The sequence below is a fragment of the Rhinichthys klamathensis genome, unplaced genomic scaffold (genome assembly GCF_029890125.1).
Source record: "Rhinichthys klamathensis goyatoka isolate OS25496 unplaced genomic scaffold, OSU_Roscu_1.1 h1tg000090l_1, whole genome shotgun sequence".
Classification (NCBI taxonomy): Eukaryota; Metazoa; Chordata; class Actinopteri; order Cypriniformes; family Leuciscidae; genus Rhinichthys; species Rhinichthys klamathensis.
In genome coordinates this window covers 3,827,399-3,843,154 of record NW_026606629.1, presented here as the reverse complement: position 1 = coordinate 3,843,154, position 15,756 = coordinate 3,827,399, and the positions used below count along the sequence as shown (strand labels likewise).

General features: G+C 38.2%; 1 protein-coding gene across 4 annotated transcripts in view; it reads right to left on the bottom strand.

The window, feature by feature from the left end:
* The window catches only part of LOC130085888 (diacylglycerol kinase gamma), a 203,275-nt gene that overhangs the window by 117,048 nt on the left and 70,471 nt on the right, over positions 1-15,756 (bottom strand). For all 4 annotated transcript variants that reach the window (XM_056251876.1, XM_056251875.1, XM_056251877.1 and 1 more), the window contains exon 2: positions 6,320-6,665. In XM_056251876.1, the coding sequence (XP_056107851.1) occupies positions 6,320-6,380 (61 nt within the window). In that variant the 5' untranslated portion in view covers positions 6,381-6,665. The remainder of the gene's footprint in view (positions 1-6,319; positions 6,666-15,756) is intronic.

Sequence of the window (15,756 nt, the reverse complement as noted above, 5' to 3'; positions counted from 1 at the left end):
TTATAGTTCTCATTCTTGGTGTAAATAGGTCTTAATGCCTAATAAATTAGTGTTTATAAGTGCAGCACTGCTTTTGTACAGCGTTTATCGGGGAAATGGCTCTATTTCTGCTGTTCAATTAGCAACAACAACTGACAGAGAATGAATTTACAGTTACACTTTATTTTTAGGTGTTATTGTTACAGTGTAATTATATATTTAAGTACCAGGCAATATTAATTAACAACATGTACTTACTATAGGGTGAGGGTAGGATTAGGGTTTGGTTGAGGGTTAGTTGCATGTAATTATAAATCATTTACTGCTATTACTATGGTAAGTACATGTAACATATGTAACAAGGACACTGTAAAATAAAGTGTTACCAAATTTAAATTTTCATTCGGGCCTGTCTACCATTTTTGTTCAGACCAATGTAAAAACCAAAGCAAACTGTTGTAAACTTTATCCGGTTGATGGAAAAATGGTAAAATACATTCAAAAAATCTCAGAAATTCAGATAATAAGGTATCTAGGATTATTCACGGAGCAGATAAAATACCTATTATCGTTTTTCATCCCTCATCTTAAAAGGTCCAGTGTGTGATTTTTAGCGACATCTAGCGGTTCGGTTGCGAGTTTACACTAAGGGCTCAGCCCACCGCTCACCCCTCCCCTTCGAAGAAGCTACGGTGGCTAAAACGGGACAAACATCGTAGTCTGAGACAGCAGAGAATTATGGAGCTAATAATATGACAAAATTATTTGAATTTGAATTGTGTAAATTTGAATTATTTGCAAGTGTAATCTAACAAAACTGAATTTTAAATAGTTCTGAATTTGAATTTTTTTGGAACGAATATTGAACATCTGAAATTTAACAAACTGAAAGGTTTTTATGGCTGAATTTTATAGACATGTATTTTCAAACAGCTAGTTTTTGTGTTTGAATTCAAATACTGCAAAATTTCAGTTTAAAAAAATACGGATTCAAGTTTTCAAGATGAAGAAATTCGGAACGTCAAATTCAGTTTTCTAAAATTCAATGTCAAAAATTCAATGTCAAAAATTCAGGTCTTACAGAAAGTAGGTCACAGGGAAGAGTAGATGATCTCGGAAAAGTCGAACAGAGCATTTTGGCCAATTAGGGACTGCAGAAGTTTTCCAGTGCGAACGTGGTGGTTCAAGAGGTTGCCGCTCTCTGACTCTGATAATGAATCGCCCGGAGGTAAGTTAAACATGAATGATTTTGTGTTTGTTAGGTTAGCGTTAGCGTCTAGGTCTAGGTTAGCGTCTAGATTGCGTCGTACATGTAACCATAAGGTACGAGAGGGTGTGCTATGGTGCTGTATCGTGAATACGACGCGAACCAGAGTGCTTGCAAGTGCAACCCCTTCAGACGTGACTTATTCACAAGACAGCACTAGCCTTGAGTACCGTGTATTGCTTTTCTAAAGCGATTGCCACTCAATAATCATAATAAAGCAAAACAAAAATGTATTAGTGCAACTTTCATTAAGTAAAATCACCAAAAGCCTTCAACCTTCCGCTGGAAAAAAAATAGTCCCTGGCCGTGAGCAGCAGCATAAGTTAAAATATTTCGCCTGTAAAGTTAGATGGCGGCAAAGACAGTCTTTATTACTGAGTCAGTCATCAGTCAGTAGAGAAGACTTTAATATTGAAAGGACAATTGCATTATGTTGGCATTATGTATAAAACTGGGTCATCTCAGTTTGGTTGAAGGCTTTTGGTGATTTTACTTAATGAAAGTTGCACTAATACATTTTTGTTTTGCTCGCGCCGCTCGCGTCCTGTCTGTGTAGTAGACACGGTGGCGTTCTAATCAATTTTACACAAAATATTACACAAAATATACTTTAAAACAAACACCAGAGACCGCTTAGACAAATGTATCACGTGCTGAGAACGCTAACCTAACAAACACAAAATCATTCTTGTTTAACTTACCTCCGGGCGATTCATGATCAGAGTCAGAGAGCGGCAATCTCTTGAACCACCACATTCGCACTGGAAAACTTCTGCAGTCCCTAATTGGCCAAAATGCTCTGTTCGACTTTTCCGAGATCATCTACTCTTCCCTGTGACCTACTTTCTGTAAGACCTGAATTTGACATTGAATTTTTGACATTGAATTTTAGAAAACTGAATTTGACGTTCCGAATTTCTTCATCTTGAAAACTTGAATCCGTATTTTTTTAAACTGAAATTTTGCAGTATTTGAATTCAAACACAAAAACTAGCTGTTTGAAAATACATGTCTATAAAATTCAGCCATAAAAACCTTTCAGTTTGTTAAATTTCAGATGTTAAATATTCGTTCCAAAAAAATTCAAATTCAGAACTATTTAAAATTCAGTTTTGTTAGATTACACTTGCAAATAATTCAAATTTACACAATTCAAATTCAAATCATTTTGTCATATTATTAGCTCCATACAGAATAGCCAGCGTAAACCAAGTTTCTGTACCACAGTCCATTATAAACCACATCATGGATAAAGTTTCAGGTGAGGATCAAGGGTCTTAATACATAATATAATAATAGTAATCAGCTGATTGTCTCACGAACGTAACCAGCACATTCTCCCCACATAGCAAACCCATAATACAGCGAGGGAGAAGAACCACATGAAACTATGCAACTATATATTTTTTCTAACAGGGTAGTAAAAGTTTAGCTGGCTAATATGAGCTGTTACTGTGGCTGAGCTGGTTAAAGCGTAAAGCCTTGTTTAAACTCGACGCGTCCGCATGAGCCCAAAGGTGCGTGCGGCAAAAATGACGTGATTGTAACAGCGCGCGCGCCTCCGCATCCCCTAGACACACTTACTACACACAATAGGCTTTTAACTCTGATTTTGGAAACTCGATCGACTTAGGCTGCGTTCACATATCGCGCCTAAAAACGCGTAGAAAACGCTGGGCGCGCCGCATTCTTTTTTTTCAAAACGCTAGGGCGGTTGCGCTCCGGTTGGTTCTTGTCACGTGACCTACTGTGCGCTTATGGTGCGCTTGCGGCATTCTGAAAAGTTGAGATGTTTTTATCTCGATGCGGCGCGGACGCGCCTGGAAAAAACGAGCGCGTCGCTTCCATTATGAGCGCGCAAACCGCGCGCCTCCATTTGAAATAATGAACTTGAGCGCCCAAAAGACGCGATATGTGAACGGGCCCTTAAAATGCTTCCAAGATCGACGGGTTGGTGATTCCTGTAACTGTTTTACGGTCAATGACAAGAGTAGCCTACTAATCAGCTGTCTCACGAACTTAACCAGCACATTTATCCCCACATAGCAAAGCCATAACACAGCCAGGGAGAAGAATTAAGTTACATGAAACAATCCAACTACATATTTACACCACTGACAAGGGAAAAGTCACTACTCACGGTGTTTATGACTAGCTTCTTCTAGCTTCCTGCGGCTTCTCTTCCAAGGTAGTGACGAAACGCGCTCTGTAGAGCTGTTTGTTCGCGTTCGGCTACTGTAGAAACATGACGTCACAATATGGCGACCTTCATAGAAGGGGATTCCCGCGCCTATGTAGATATAAATGCCTCATTCTAAGGTAATAAAAACATTACGGTTTATTAAGTAAGTTCTTTATACACCACTGAACACATAGTTATGGATGTCATATTGCATTTCTGTTAATAAATACTCAAAAATGTTACACACTGCACCTTTAAAAACGGTTTAAAGGCTAAAATGTGAGGTTTATCATTTTGTAACCTTTTATTAAAAAATTCAATTAAACATTTTGTGCATGTTATTTTTTAAGTCACCCAAGCAAATTTTTTTGTCTAGCTATTTACAATCTGGCTGTCGTTCTTAATGTTATTATTTTAATGTTTATGCAAACAAAAATTGCATAGCGCTGTTCATTTTATTTGTTTGTTGGTTTTCGATATAAAACTGATTTCAGTGTGTGTATCAGTACTTTTTGAACATTTCTATCGTATTTTAACAATACAGTTTTAATACCGATAACAGTGATCATTTCAGTCAATACAATCGTGATATGATATTTTCATACCATTACATCTTTACTGGTAATGCTCAAATCTGTGCTACAGCCAGACAGGCCTGGCAATTCATCTGTGATATGTAAAGTTTAAGATTAATGCCTCATCTCACACCTACTGAATTCTTAATGGAAATGTGTCCAGTATCCAAAATATACTCCACATAATGCATGTGCTATTTTTAAAGGCATTATACCGTAAATATGATTCCAGGCTGAGAGCACTTCTGACTGATTATTCAGTCGTCACTCTTCCTCAAGGGTTTTTAAACAAATCTGTTACCAGGGGATCGCCCCAAACAAAAGAAATGTGAATTTCCTGACTTTATGAGTATTTTAGATTTATTACCAGCCTCCTACAAGCCAATTAACCTCACAAAGCATAGATAGATGCTCCTTTTGGAAATTTCATGGTAATTCTACAGGTAAGCTCTTAAAATGGCACAAAGGTCTCTTTGAAATTCATATTACCCAGGCCGTGCAGATAATCACACAACAACAGTGGCTTTAGAGGTTTAGTATGTACAGTTTGCTGTCTTATGAATATTATTTTATTAACATTGTCTAAATAATGTTTTTATAATTGAGAAAATGTATTATGTAAATTATATTAAAACTGAATCAAAAAAGAGAATTAAAAAAGTTAGTTTTTTGTTTTATTTACTAGAAAACAAAACAAACATATCAGCTGAGGTAATAGTCGACTGTGGTGTACATAATTCTTTTTAAAAATGTAACCGATGAAGGGCCCAATTATCAAGAAACAAGCTTGTGATATTCCAACCTTCTTGGAGATATGGGAGCCTCCGATGGACCTGCCATAAACTCTTAAAATATCCTGTATTATAACTTAATAAAGTGCCCATAGACCACACAGACACAGAATAATTCATTATTTTACCATTCTTCCTTTGAATTGTTTTGTTTTTATGTATTATATTTGTAAAGTATCTATTAGTTTTTATATTTTGTATTTTAATAAAGATAAAAACATAATAATAAATAATAAAATAATTAATGAGCTTGAATAATGTCCATAAAAACACCTAAAAGGAGCATGTACAATATTCCGAGCTGAGAGTTGTAATACAACAAATATAACATACAGTCTGTTTTATATTTTTAAAAAGCAGAGTAAATGTTCATGCTTTTGGAAAATAATAAAGACCGTCAGAATGTGAAGAATATGACATACTCTTTCTCTATCTTCTATAAAGAGAAGACTTTCTGAAATACACTTTCGCACTGATCTCTACGCTTCCAGCATCAAACCAACACCACTGTTTCTGGCAGCAGTGCAGCTAATGGTGTTGACTCCTGCTACCCACAATCCATTGTCCTATGTACACCAGCGTGGCTGTTCCATCCTCAATCTTGAATGGTAAACTGCCAATCACAATTAGCCAACTTGCCAGCTAAATTTATATATACTTGTATAATAAAATATGTTTGCCTTCTTGCATTCACACTCTAATGTTGTTCTTGCCACTTGAGATCTAGCCTAAAGTCAACCACCTGCTTTGATATCTGCCAATTACACAATATGCACAATTAACTTTGTAAAGAAAACATTCAAAATATCATCAACGCTAATGCAAGTAAGGCTTCCCCTGGAGTTGTTAGCGAGAATGACAAACGGGCAGGTCCTTATTGACCAGATGAAGCATAGTCCTCCTCATTACACATGCATATGTGCTGGCACAGCCAGTCCTACAATAAGAGATGAGTCAGACTTACCGAAAGCCCTTATAATAATAGAAACACGCTGAATTAATATCTGATCCTGCTTTAGCATCCGATTTCACTTTTTTCCTCAATCAAATCAATATAACCACTCAATACTCCCTCAAAACGGTCATATCACAGATCCCTTGCAAAATAAAAAAAATGTGAAATGATAAGCAAGACCATCACTTTAAAATTTCATAGGCTTGTTTAGCTTATAAAGTGGTCTGCATCAATAACTGCATTAAACGTTGTTAATCAATACCGACGCAGAGAGCACTGGCAGCAAATTGATGTGTTACGTCAATACAGCCTACATTCCCAGCATTGCTTCCTAAAAGTCCAGTTTGTCGGCCTCAGATTGTGTAAGCATCTTCCAAAATAATATATTGAGCAAAGCATCAGCTTAAACAATGGAGCTAAGTCGTACAGTTATCGAAAAGCATGGCCAAGAACCAACTAAATGGACCGATAAAACTTCCCATCCATTCTTATCCACCTAGCAGCCCCAAAATCAATTCCAATCAACCCGCCAGAGGTCAGAGGAGAGGCTTCTTGTGCTCAGATACTCACACTCACTGTACTGCTGCAGCTGGGAGAATTCGGCTGGGCTCAGACACACCCAGTCTCCCATCTCGCTGATCAGAGCGCTTGCGGCGAGCTGAAGGAACCAAGCTGATTGTCCTCAGGTGAGGTATGAGAAAGAGATGGTATGATCTGGCATGTTCATATTGTTTTCCTTTACGAGCAGATGGTGAATTGGTGTCCCTGATGAGAATTGGCGAAACAAGGGAGGGTGCAAGGACGAGGGCAGTGTGAAGGTGAGGTGCGTGCCGTGCCACCGGTCGGAGTAGCTCTGCTGTGGTGAGATGACTGGTGCACACGGATGAGCAACTGATGACCTGTCAACCGGAGTTATCTATAGAGTAAGACAGAGAGAAAAACAGATTTAATAACGTCTCTAAGCTGACTTAAGGTTATCGACTCATGTCAAGCATTATTTATTATATTTTTACTACAAGGTCTCTGCAAACAGACCAATGACAACAGAGCCTGTGTGCCTATAATATCTCAATTGTTTCTCCTAGAGAGGAAATGGTGAGAACATGAAGACTTTTGCTTAAGTCCTGCTTCTCCAGAAGTCTCACATGTGTCTCCTCTAGAGCGTTCATCCATCATTTTCATTCTAGCCAATAATACCATATATTTAATATATTTTCAATATTTTATTTCATTTAACATAGAATTTATTACACAAACTTTTAGGCTACAAAGGTCATGATTTTTTTCAGAAGCTGCATCTGAATTGCTATTTAGATATATTTATAGACCAAAACAGTTTGGTTACCAACATTCTTCAAAATATATTCTTTCATGTTCCACCCAAAAAAAAAAGAAAGTCATACAGGTTTGAATTGACACAAGGGTGTGTAAATGTAAACTAAAAGCATGTAAAATAAATGGACACCTCAGATCACTTCCTCCTCACTCTTAACCTCAACCTGGCTCAGGACACAACACTCACTCCTCCACAGGTCATCTTTCGACGTAACCTACGCTCACTTTCACCCTCCCGCCTATCCCCTTTGGTCTCATCCACACTTCCTCTCCCTAATCAGCTCTCATCACTAGATACTAACAGTGCAACTGACTCTTTTTCTCCACTCTAACATCTTGTTTAGACAATTTTTGTGGTTTGTTGTTTGCATTTCCTGCAGAACATTTTCAAGGAAGAAACTGCTAAAGACACATCTATTTCGCCAACATTTGACTCAATATTTCATTTGTAAGTCCTTCTTTGGATAAAAAAAACCTTTCTTTTTGGATAAAAGCATCTGCTAAATGATTAAATGTAAATAAACAGAATTTTCATTTTGGGGCAAACTATCACCAAAATATGAAATCATTTTTTTAGTGAAATGATACTCTAAATAAGAAAGGTAAGTTCAACTTGTGCAGACCGATTGGTGTATGACATCAAAGAACGCAGAGAGCGTTTCGAAAGGTCTGCAGTCTAATCTCTCTCATGGTACTTTGATGTCATTCACCGATAGGTGTATTGTCGCTTCAAGTTGAACACAACTATGGCTCTCTTTATGAATGGGCCATTGAATCATTGCTTCACCCGATTGATTCACTCAAAACGCGGATTCATTGCAAATGAAACACCACTGTCTGTGTGTTGCTCAGAGACGTAGGCCTAGCTGGCTTTAGGCCGTGTGTCCACCAAAGCGTTTTTAGCCAGCTGAAAACGCTAGACGCTCTGCTGAAAACGCCTAGCTGTGGGCGCATGAGAGCGTTTTGGCAGCGCAGCGTTGAGACGTTTTGTTGCTATGATACAGAATATCCGCAGCACAGTTTACTTGTAACTGATTTCGCAGATAATTTGTTTCATACTAAAAAATGATATACCATCCATTTTGTTCGGTTTGCTCTGCTGGTTGATGTCGTTGTACAGAAAGAATGTTGTGACAGTTGGTCGGTGTGGTATTAGCCCCGCCCCTCCTCCACTGTGATTGGACGGCTGGGTAAAAAGTGACAGTGATGAGCGCTGCGTTTTACCCAGATCCGTTGAAAAACAGAGTTGCGACACTCCCATAGACCGCCATAGGATCTTTGGAATACGGAAGTAACGTGTGTCGTGGAGCGGCCAATAGTTCCAAACACTGATAGTTCCAGCATGGAACCCAATTCATTATTAGTGTTTCCGAAGTACGCTCGCTGGTAAATTAATGAAATTACTGTATTTTTTTTTACTTTTACACACATTAGCCGACCTCTCGTGAATCTAGTCAGTAGTTATATTTTATGTAGCCAGTTTTAGTTAATGTTTATTGGAAGATAATAGGTTAATTGCAGCTATAGCTTACGTGACCAACACACTAACGTTAGCTAACTTACGGTAACCTGATGTATATAATATATAATATTATTAATAATAATATTTTATATATATATATATATAATATTAAATATATATATACATACACACACAATTCATTTATTTAAATTGGTTAGGGTTATGTGTGTATATATGCATATATGTCAAAATGTGTGTTTGTGTAATACATATACATAAATACACATGCATTCAAACGTACGTATATACATGCATATATATATATATATATATATATATATATATATATATATATATATATAGTATATATCCATTCACAATATATTATGTGTATGGGTTAGTCTATGATTAGGGAAGGATGAAGGGGTACATTAGCCAAACTGAAATGAATCCCGTTAACAGTTATGGATCGTATGTTAAAAACTTACATGTTATGGAACATAGTTAATTAACTCATTAACTATCTCTCCAGTTTCATTTTATGAAGTTAAAATTTTACCGAACATTGCTGCAAATATAGTCGTTGCTGTTAATGCATTCTATGTTATGGGAGCAGTCCATTTCCCTCCAAAATTAAACACAAAAACGTATTAATGATGTGTTTCTGTCTCCCCAGAAAAAAAATGCTATTATATGTATTTAAAGTAAGCATCAACATAATAATCAATGTCCATTATGCGTCAATATTTACCAAGGGCGTAGGTTTGGTTTTGAAATTGGTGGGGACATTCCCAGAAGCTGAGGAATCAGGAAATGAATAGGATTAATAAGGATAATATTAAGGGTTTTAGTCTATATTGACCTTAACAGTACGTAAATGAATTCTGTAATGTTATGGTAACTATTAAAGACAAGAAGGGAGTTTAACAGAGACTTAACTTTACTCCGTTCATAGTGCAGTGCAATAGTGCAATACAGTCTTGTTCCTTGCTTTTTGAAGAAGCCAAACACATGTCTGCATCTGTCATTAAAGTGATAGTTCACCCAAAAATTAAAATTCTGTCATAATTTACTCTCCTACAAGTTTCAAACCCTTATGAATTTCCTTCTTCTACTGAACACAAGATATTTTGAAGAATGTTGTCCAAAATTTCAAACATTTAAATCTTGTCCTTGTGGGGATTTTCTTTCTTTTCTTTTTTTCCTTTTTTGGACACCGGCTTATAAATCATACTAAGTGATGTTTTTACTAAGTTTCAGTGTTCTTTGCGCGCGCACACACACACACACTAAAGATTATTTGACGCTATTTGCCCCGTATTGTTGTGCACAGAACTGTAGATTACTCCCTAGTTTACCGCATCTAGATTTCCTTCGGAGGAGCTTTGCCGCTTCGCACAACCAAATGTAACTACAGCCTCTCACAAGTTAGAAAGAAAACACAAAGCCAATCAGTTTAGCGATGTGTGTTAAGCAGGCGGGACCTAGATCTATTAACCGTTTGTGTTCCAGGATTTGCGCATTTTTCTCAGAATGCCTTTTTAAGAGATTTTAATCTAAATGAGATGTGTCCTGGTTAAATAAAATAAGAAATACATAAAAACCACAAGACCCAACCGGGCAACAGTGTATATATATATAAATATATTTAATTTTTTTATCGAAATTATTGCTAGGGACAAATTAGTGTCACTGGATATTGGTAGGGACACGTCCCGTCCCTACTAAATTCTACGCCCCTGATATTTACCAATAATTGCTTCAAATATAGCTGCTGCTGTCTGTCCCGCTTAAAATCATTCAAACTGGTTGACAGCGCGGCTCTGTTTGGAACTATTGAGAGCTACACAAACGTGTTGCCAACTATTTTCAAAGGAAAGTAGCTAAGGCCTTCCCTAAAAGTCGCTAAATGTCGCTAGATGACGTCATACGTCACTTAGCATATTAATGACGTCATTGCATCGTAGGCCTACTTGCGTTCTGTCAGCCTAGTGCGTTTCCTCTCTTCTAAATTAATGCTCTATTTAATATAATATAGCCGAATGTCAAATAAAGCTGTTCTCATTTCCTATTTTTTTGTTGTCAGACAATAGAATGAGTAGCTATAATATAGTGAATGATTACATTTTTATAGGCCTATGTGGAACATTATCTGAATTGAGAGAGTTAGGGAACCGGATGAACTAAGCTCTGTGATAGTGAGTGTTACAAGTAATAAGCACAAGAAAATAAATAAAATTAAAATGGTCAAACAAAATTCTTTAAATATAAAACAAAAGAAAAGCAGATAAGTGATAAGTCCGTGGAAAAACACTGCTCATTCGCGTCTGTCAGCGGCCGTGCGCTCCTCTCAGCCATTCACTGAACGGTAGACACAGCTAGAGTGACGACAGGGAGAAAGCAAGACCTCGCGCTCGCAGTACTGGCAACATTTGGAGGTTACTGAGGTTTGTCCGAAAAGTCGCTAAAAATAGCGACAAAGGCGCTGGCAACACTGAACCACGTGACCGCGTGGCGGCGAGATCAAAGAGTGTCGCAACTCTCATATTTAACGGCTCTGGTTTTACCCAGAGTTGAACATTTTTCAACTCTAGGCGACCAGTAAAAAACGCCGGGCTTCAGCGTGAAAAAACTGCTCAGCGCCACGCTCATGGCGTTTAAAAAAGGCGGCGCTCCCATTGAAAACAATTGAAAACATATGCCAGGCGCGTGAAAAAACACGATGGTGGACACACGGCCTTATAGGTAATATTTTCGTTTTGTAAAAATTTAGCAAAAATTTAAACAATATTGCGTGTAAAATATATACTACGCTCGTTACTCATTTGATATTGCTTAACTATAAATTTGATATAAATATTAGTGGGAGGTAAAAAAAAAAATCAATCGATCACGATTCTCTCTCCAACGATTCTGGATCGATTCTGAGCTTATAGTTTTTAACCAGATGATACTGCGTACGCTTTAGAAACAACCATTCTGCTTGCTTCCAATTCCTCACACACACACACACACACACACACACACACACACACACACACACACACACACACACCACTCGAACATCAATAAAATAATCTTTCATAAAGTTCAGAAAGGTTGAAACAAATGACAAGGACATTCGTGGGCTTAATTGCACAGGATATGTGCTGCGAGAAATGCGTGCTTTAACAGTTACCCGATGTTACACTTAGCTACAGCGTGCAGTCTCGCCCGCCGGTATTTTCCTTACAAATATTCTACAAAGGCATCATTTATGTCGTTTGGAATGCTGTGGGCTTCTATATTAAAAATAAAAAACTCACTGACAGAAAGTTGCTTTCAATTTCAAATGCTGATGTGCGCTTTGTGAAGAGCGCTCGCGCATGCGGCTGTGTAGTGGTTTACCTGCATCTCAAAATGCGTATGACCCGAAATTAATGTAAACACGGTCAGTTATGTCTTAAAGTGTAAATTGCAGGTAAAATTTTTCACGAAGATAATGCAATGTGCTTACTAAACATAAAGATAAGAACCGCCCACCATTGTTTTTTTTATGTTTTTTATACCAAAATGCTGAATATAATATGAAAAGTTGGTGCGTTTTACAGTGGTTTTAAGCACACCCCCTGCTTTCCACTAGGCTGGGCGTGACGTCATAAAAGGTACTCCAAGCTTTTACTGTCTATGCTCCAGGCCTGGAGTTACGTTATATTGGAGACCTAGCTAGCAAAAATGGTTAACTATTGTGTTTGTGTGGGATGTACGAATACATCAAAAACTGGGGAGAGGCTCCACAAGTTCCCCAAGGACAAACGGCTGATTCGTGCCTGTAAGTGTTAGCATAACTTACCCGAGGTAGAGCTTAGATCGGGCCCAAAAAAATCAAGCAAGACCCTACCCGAGCCCGCTGTGTCCGAGCCCGGTCCGGCCCTGCCCGACACATTAACTGTAATTATGAGCCCGGTTTAAACCCGGCTATTTTTTAATACGTGGGTCGTTATAACTGACGTTCTCAACTACTTTCTATATTACTTTCTCCCGCCCACAACATTTATGTTTTGTCCCGCTCCCACCCGCAAAAAGACTTTTTTTCTGTACCTCCAAATACTTTCAAGTTAGCCTACGTGTCGCCACCATACACATCAGCATACATGCTCCTGATCACTGTTATAACATAAAAGCAAGCGGGCTACTGCATGCATAGTCTGGCATGACTGCACGCAAAGTGCGCTCCCATAATAATTCCTAAAAAGCTGACATCAGTTCATCGCGATCTCACACATCTCAGTTATTATCAATGAATCTTTCATAATATATACTCTTTGTTTGTTATAATTAGAGGATTTGCCAGCATACAGAATTCAGCACTGAACAAAAAGTCCGTTTTGAGCGGTGAGGGGAGTCCATCGTAAATGCTTCTGATTGGCCATTATTGCGTTCAAGAAATCAACACATATGTCTGTGATTGGCTTCATCGCTCAACGCTGCAGACATGTTCAAAATAGAAACTCTGCCTGTAAACCGTTTCGATTTTGTTTTAGTTGTTCTTATTGCTTTTCTGCAACAGATGAATAAAAATTTATTTGTTTTTATGTTTTATTCATAGATATTTCTAGTTTGCGGGAGTCCCGCGAATCGTTTTATTCTCCCTCAACCCGCACACACAGAGTGAGTGCATTACCGCCCGCGCTCCCTTTTATGACGTCATCACCCAGTTACGGTAAAAAACCTGCTACCTTTGAAGAAACCCCAATAAATGTTATTTTAACGCATTTTAAGACAGAAATTTTTACATATATACACATTGAGCACTTTAATTTACACATTAATTGGTTGTGGTGGTTAACCTGCAATTTACACTTTAAGGGATTAAACGGACAAAATAACCACATCTTACATTTCAAAAGAGATATGTGCATTAGTGTGAATGCAGCTTATTAGATATCCCGTTGTCTATGATGTCATCATTATTAATAATCAAACAACTGAGAAAGAGAAAAATCACTCACAGCTCTAAAGATTCCTAAAGATGCCTAAAGATTCCCACCCTTAATAAATATGAGACAAAAACTCATACAGGGGCATTTTTTGCCCTGAATTTTAGAGGTATTCTAACAGCATTCTATAGGCACCATCATGCAGTGAGTTGCATCATGTTCGTCACCAATCAACTATATGAATGAAGAACTGAACCTTAGTTCAGGGGTGATGCGGGTGTGTTGCGGGTGTGTTGCATGCATTCAATTATATTAACGCATATTTTTTTAATTAATGTTAAATCGGCAGCCCTTTTATATATATATATATTTATATATAAAATATTCATTTACTGAAATACACATCATATTTTAGTTTACTCAATAGATTTTAAACTTTTAGCTAAATTTGAGCTAGTCAAATCTTGAAGACCCCGAAATCTGAAAGATAGCATCTGCAATAATTCTCTCACTTGTTTCCATTCAAGAGATTTTACAACAAACATATAAGACAAGATTTAGGCTTGAAACACAATTGAGAACAACAGTAAGCCTCCTGGGATAAGAAAAAACAACCTCTGCTCTGACCAATACAATTTTACTTAAAAATAAGGATGTATCTCCTTTTGTTTTTGACAAGGTGTAGAACTCATGCGTTATGCTGTCTTTGCCTTCAGTTGGACATTGTCTTCGCTCCAGTACACCCAGTTAAAACAACATAGCATTGCTCCTCCATATAGCTCTGAGTTCAAAGGGCCACTCAGCAAATGACTCACATGGGCTTGGCCTGCTTCTGTGCTCAGCATGCCACACCAATCAATGTCCCTCGCTCTCTGTCTGCTGAATAATCTCGTTCTGTCTCTATTTCTCTCTAGCTTTGTCTCTCTCCCTGTTCTGACACTCCCGAAGAGTTTAAGCAGAACGAAAAATCAACAGCACTTTGCCAGCACATTCACAGGGAGGGAAGATACGGACATAAAATCTGTGAGAGGAGCCGTCGCATGAGAAACTGCCATGATGAGAAGAGGAAGAGACAGAGTAAAAAGACAAAAATCAATGGAGTTGATAGGGCTGCCATGAGTTACAGCATGCCAGGGAGTAAGTTCATTCCCACTGGTTTAAAAAGCACAGAGCGATGTGTGATGTTTGTTGTACAGAGAAAAGAGTTTAAGCACGAGGGAGGACGAAGACAAGAAGTATAAAATAGCCTACACAAAGTGTAAAAAAAAAAATAAGTCATATAAAGCTAAGGTAAATATATGTATATATATCAATGGTCAAACAATAAAATGAATTAATATTAGGTGTTTCAAGATGTCATGCACCCTGAAGAATCTGTACCACAATACCGTTGTAGAGTTTGCAATAGAGAAGCACCGGTCGACCGACCATAAATGGGAACCGGCCGCTTGCGGATCATGTGTTTGGAGCAAAAATCGTCTGGTTCTGATTTATGGTCAGTCGACCGGTTTTTAAGTTTTATTTTGGCCGATCTCTATTGCGGGCTTGCAAGCAAACTGCATTGCAACCATTTCCCAAAATGTAATTTGTGTGGAAATATTAACAGGACGTTAACACAGGCCAGAGATGCAAAGAAGTGAACAACACAGAGCAAATACTGTACCAGGCCAAAGTCCTTTTAGGCAAGTCATGCCACTCGGCCGCCATCTTGGCAACGCCTCCGGGCAGCTATTTCGGACTAACAAGACCAGGCTCCTATCTAAATGAATGGGCAGAGAGTCAGAACTGCACTTTCACTGGTCACCGGGACATAAAAACTGCATGTATAGAAACAGCAGTAAAATATGATAAAAATCGCTGAAAAAGTTTGATGACTTTCCCCCAAAATAAGGTTTAAAACGCCTTTTTCCTCACAGGTTATACGTTTACTACGCATGCGCAAGGGTTCTCTCCCTCGGTCGTGCGCGCGCTACACAGTTTGAAGCACAGTATGTGCAAGCTCTTGCTCGCTCGCTCTAGTTTCCGGGATATTTGAACTAATTTGCGGGCATCAGGGAGCCGCTACTAATCTGCGGGAGACTTCTGATGTCTGATATTACACAAACTCACACATACACTGCATATCAAATCTGCCGCCTTTTCAAACAGTAACGTATTTTGCGCTGTCGCAAACCTCAACTGTGCGCATGCGTCAGTGGAACCAGACGATAGACTTAAATGTTTCCCGGCTTGACTGTTAAAAGCAGACGATTGGCTTTCCAGCGGGAGGGGCGGGACATGTGCAGACAACC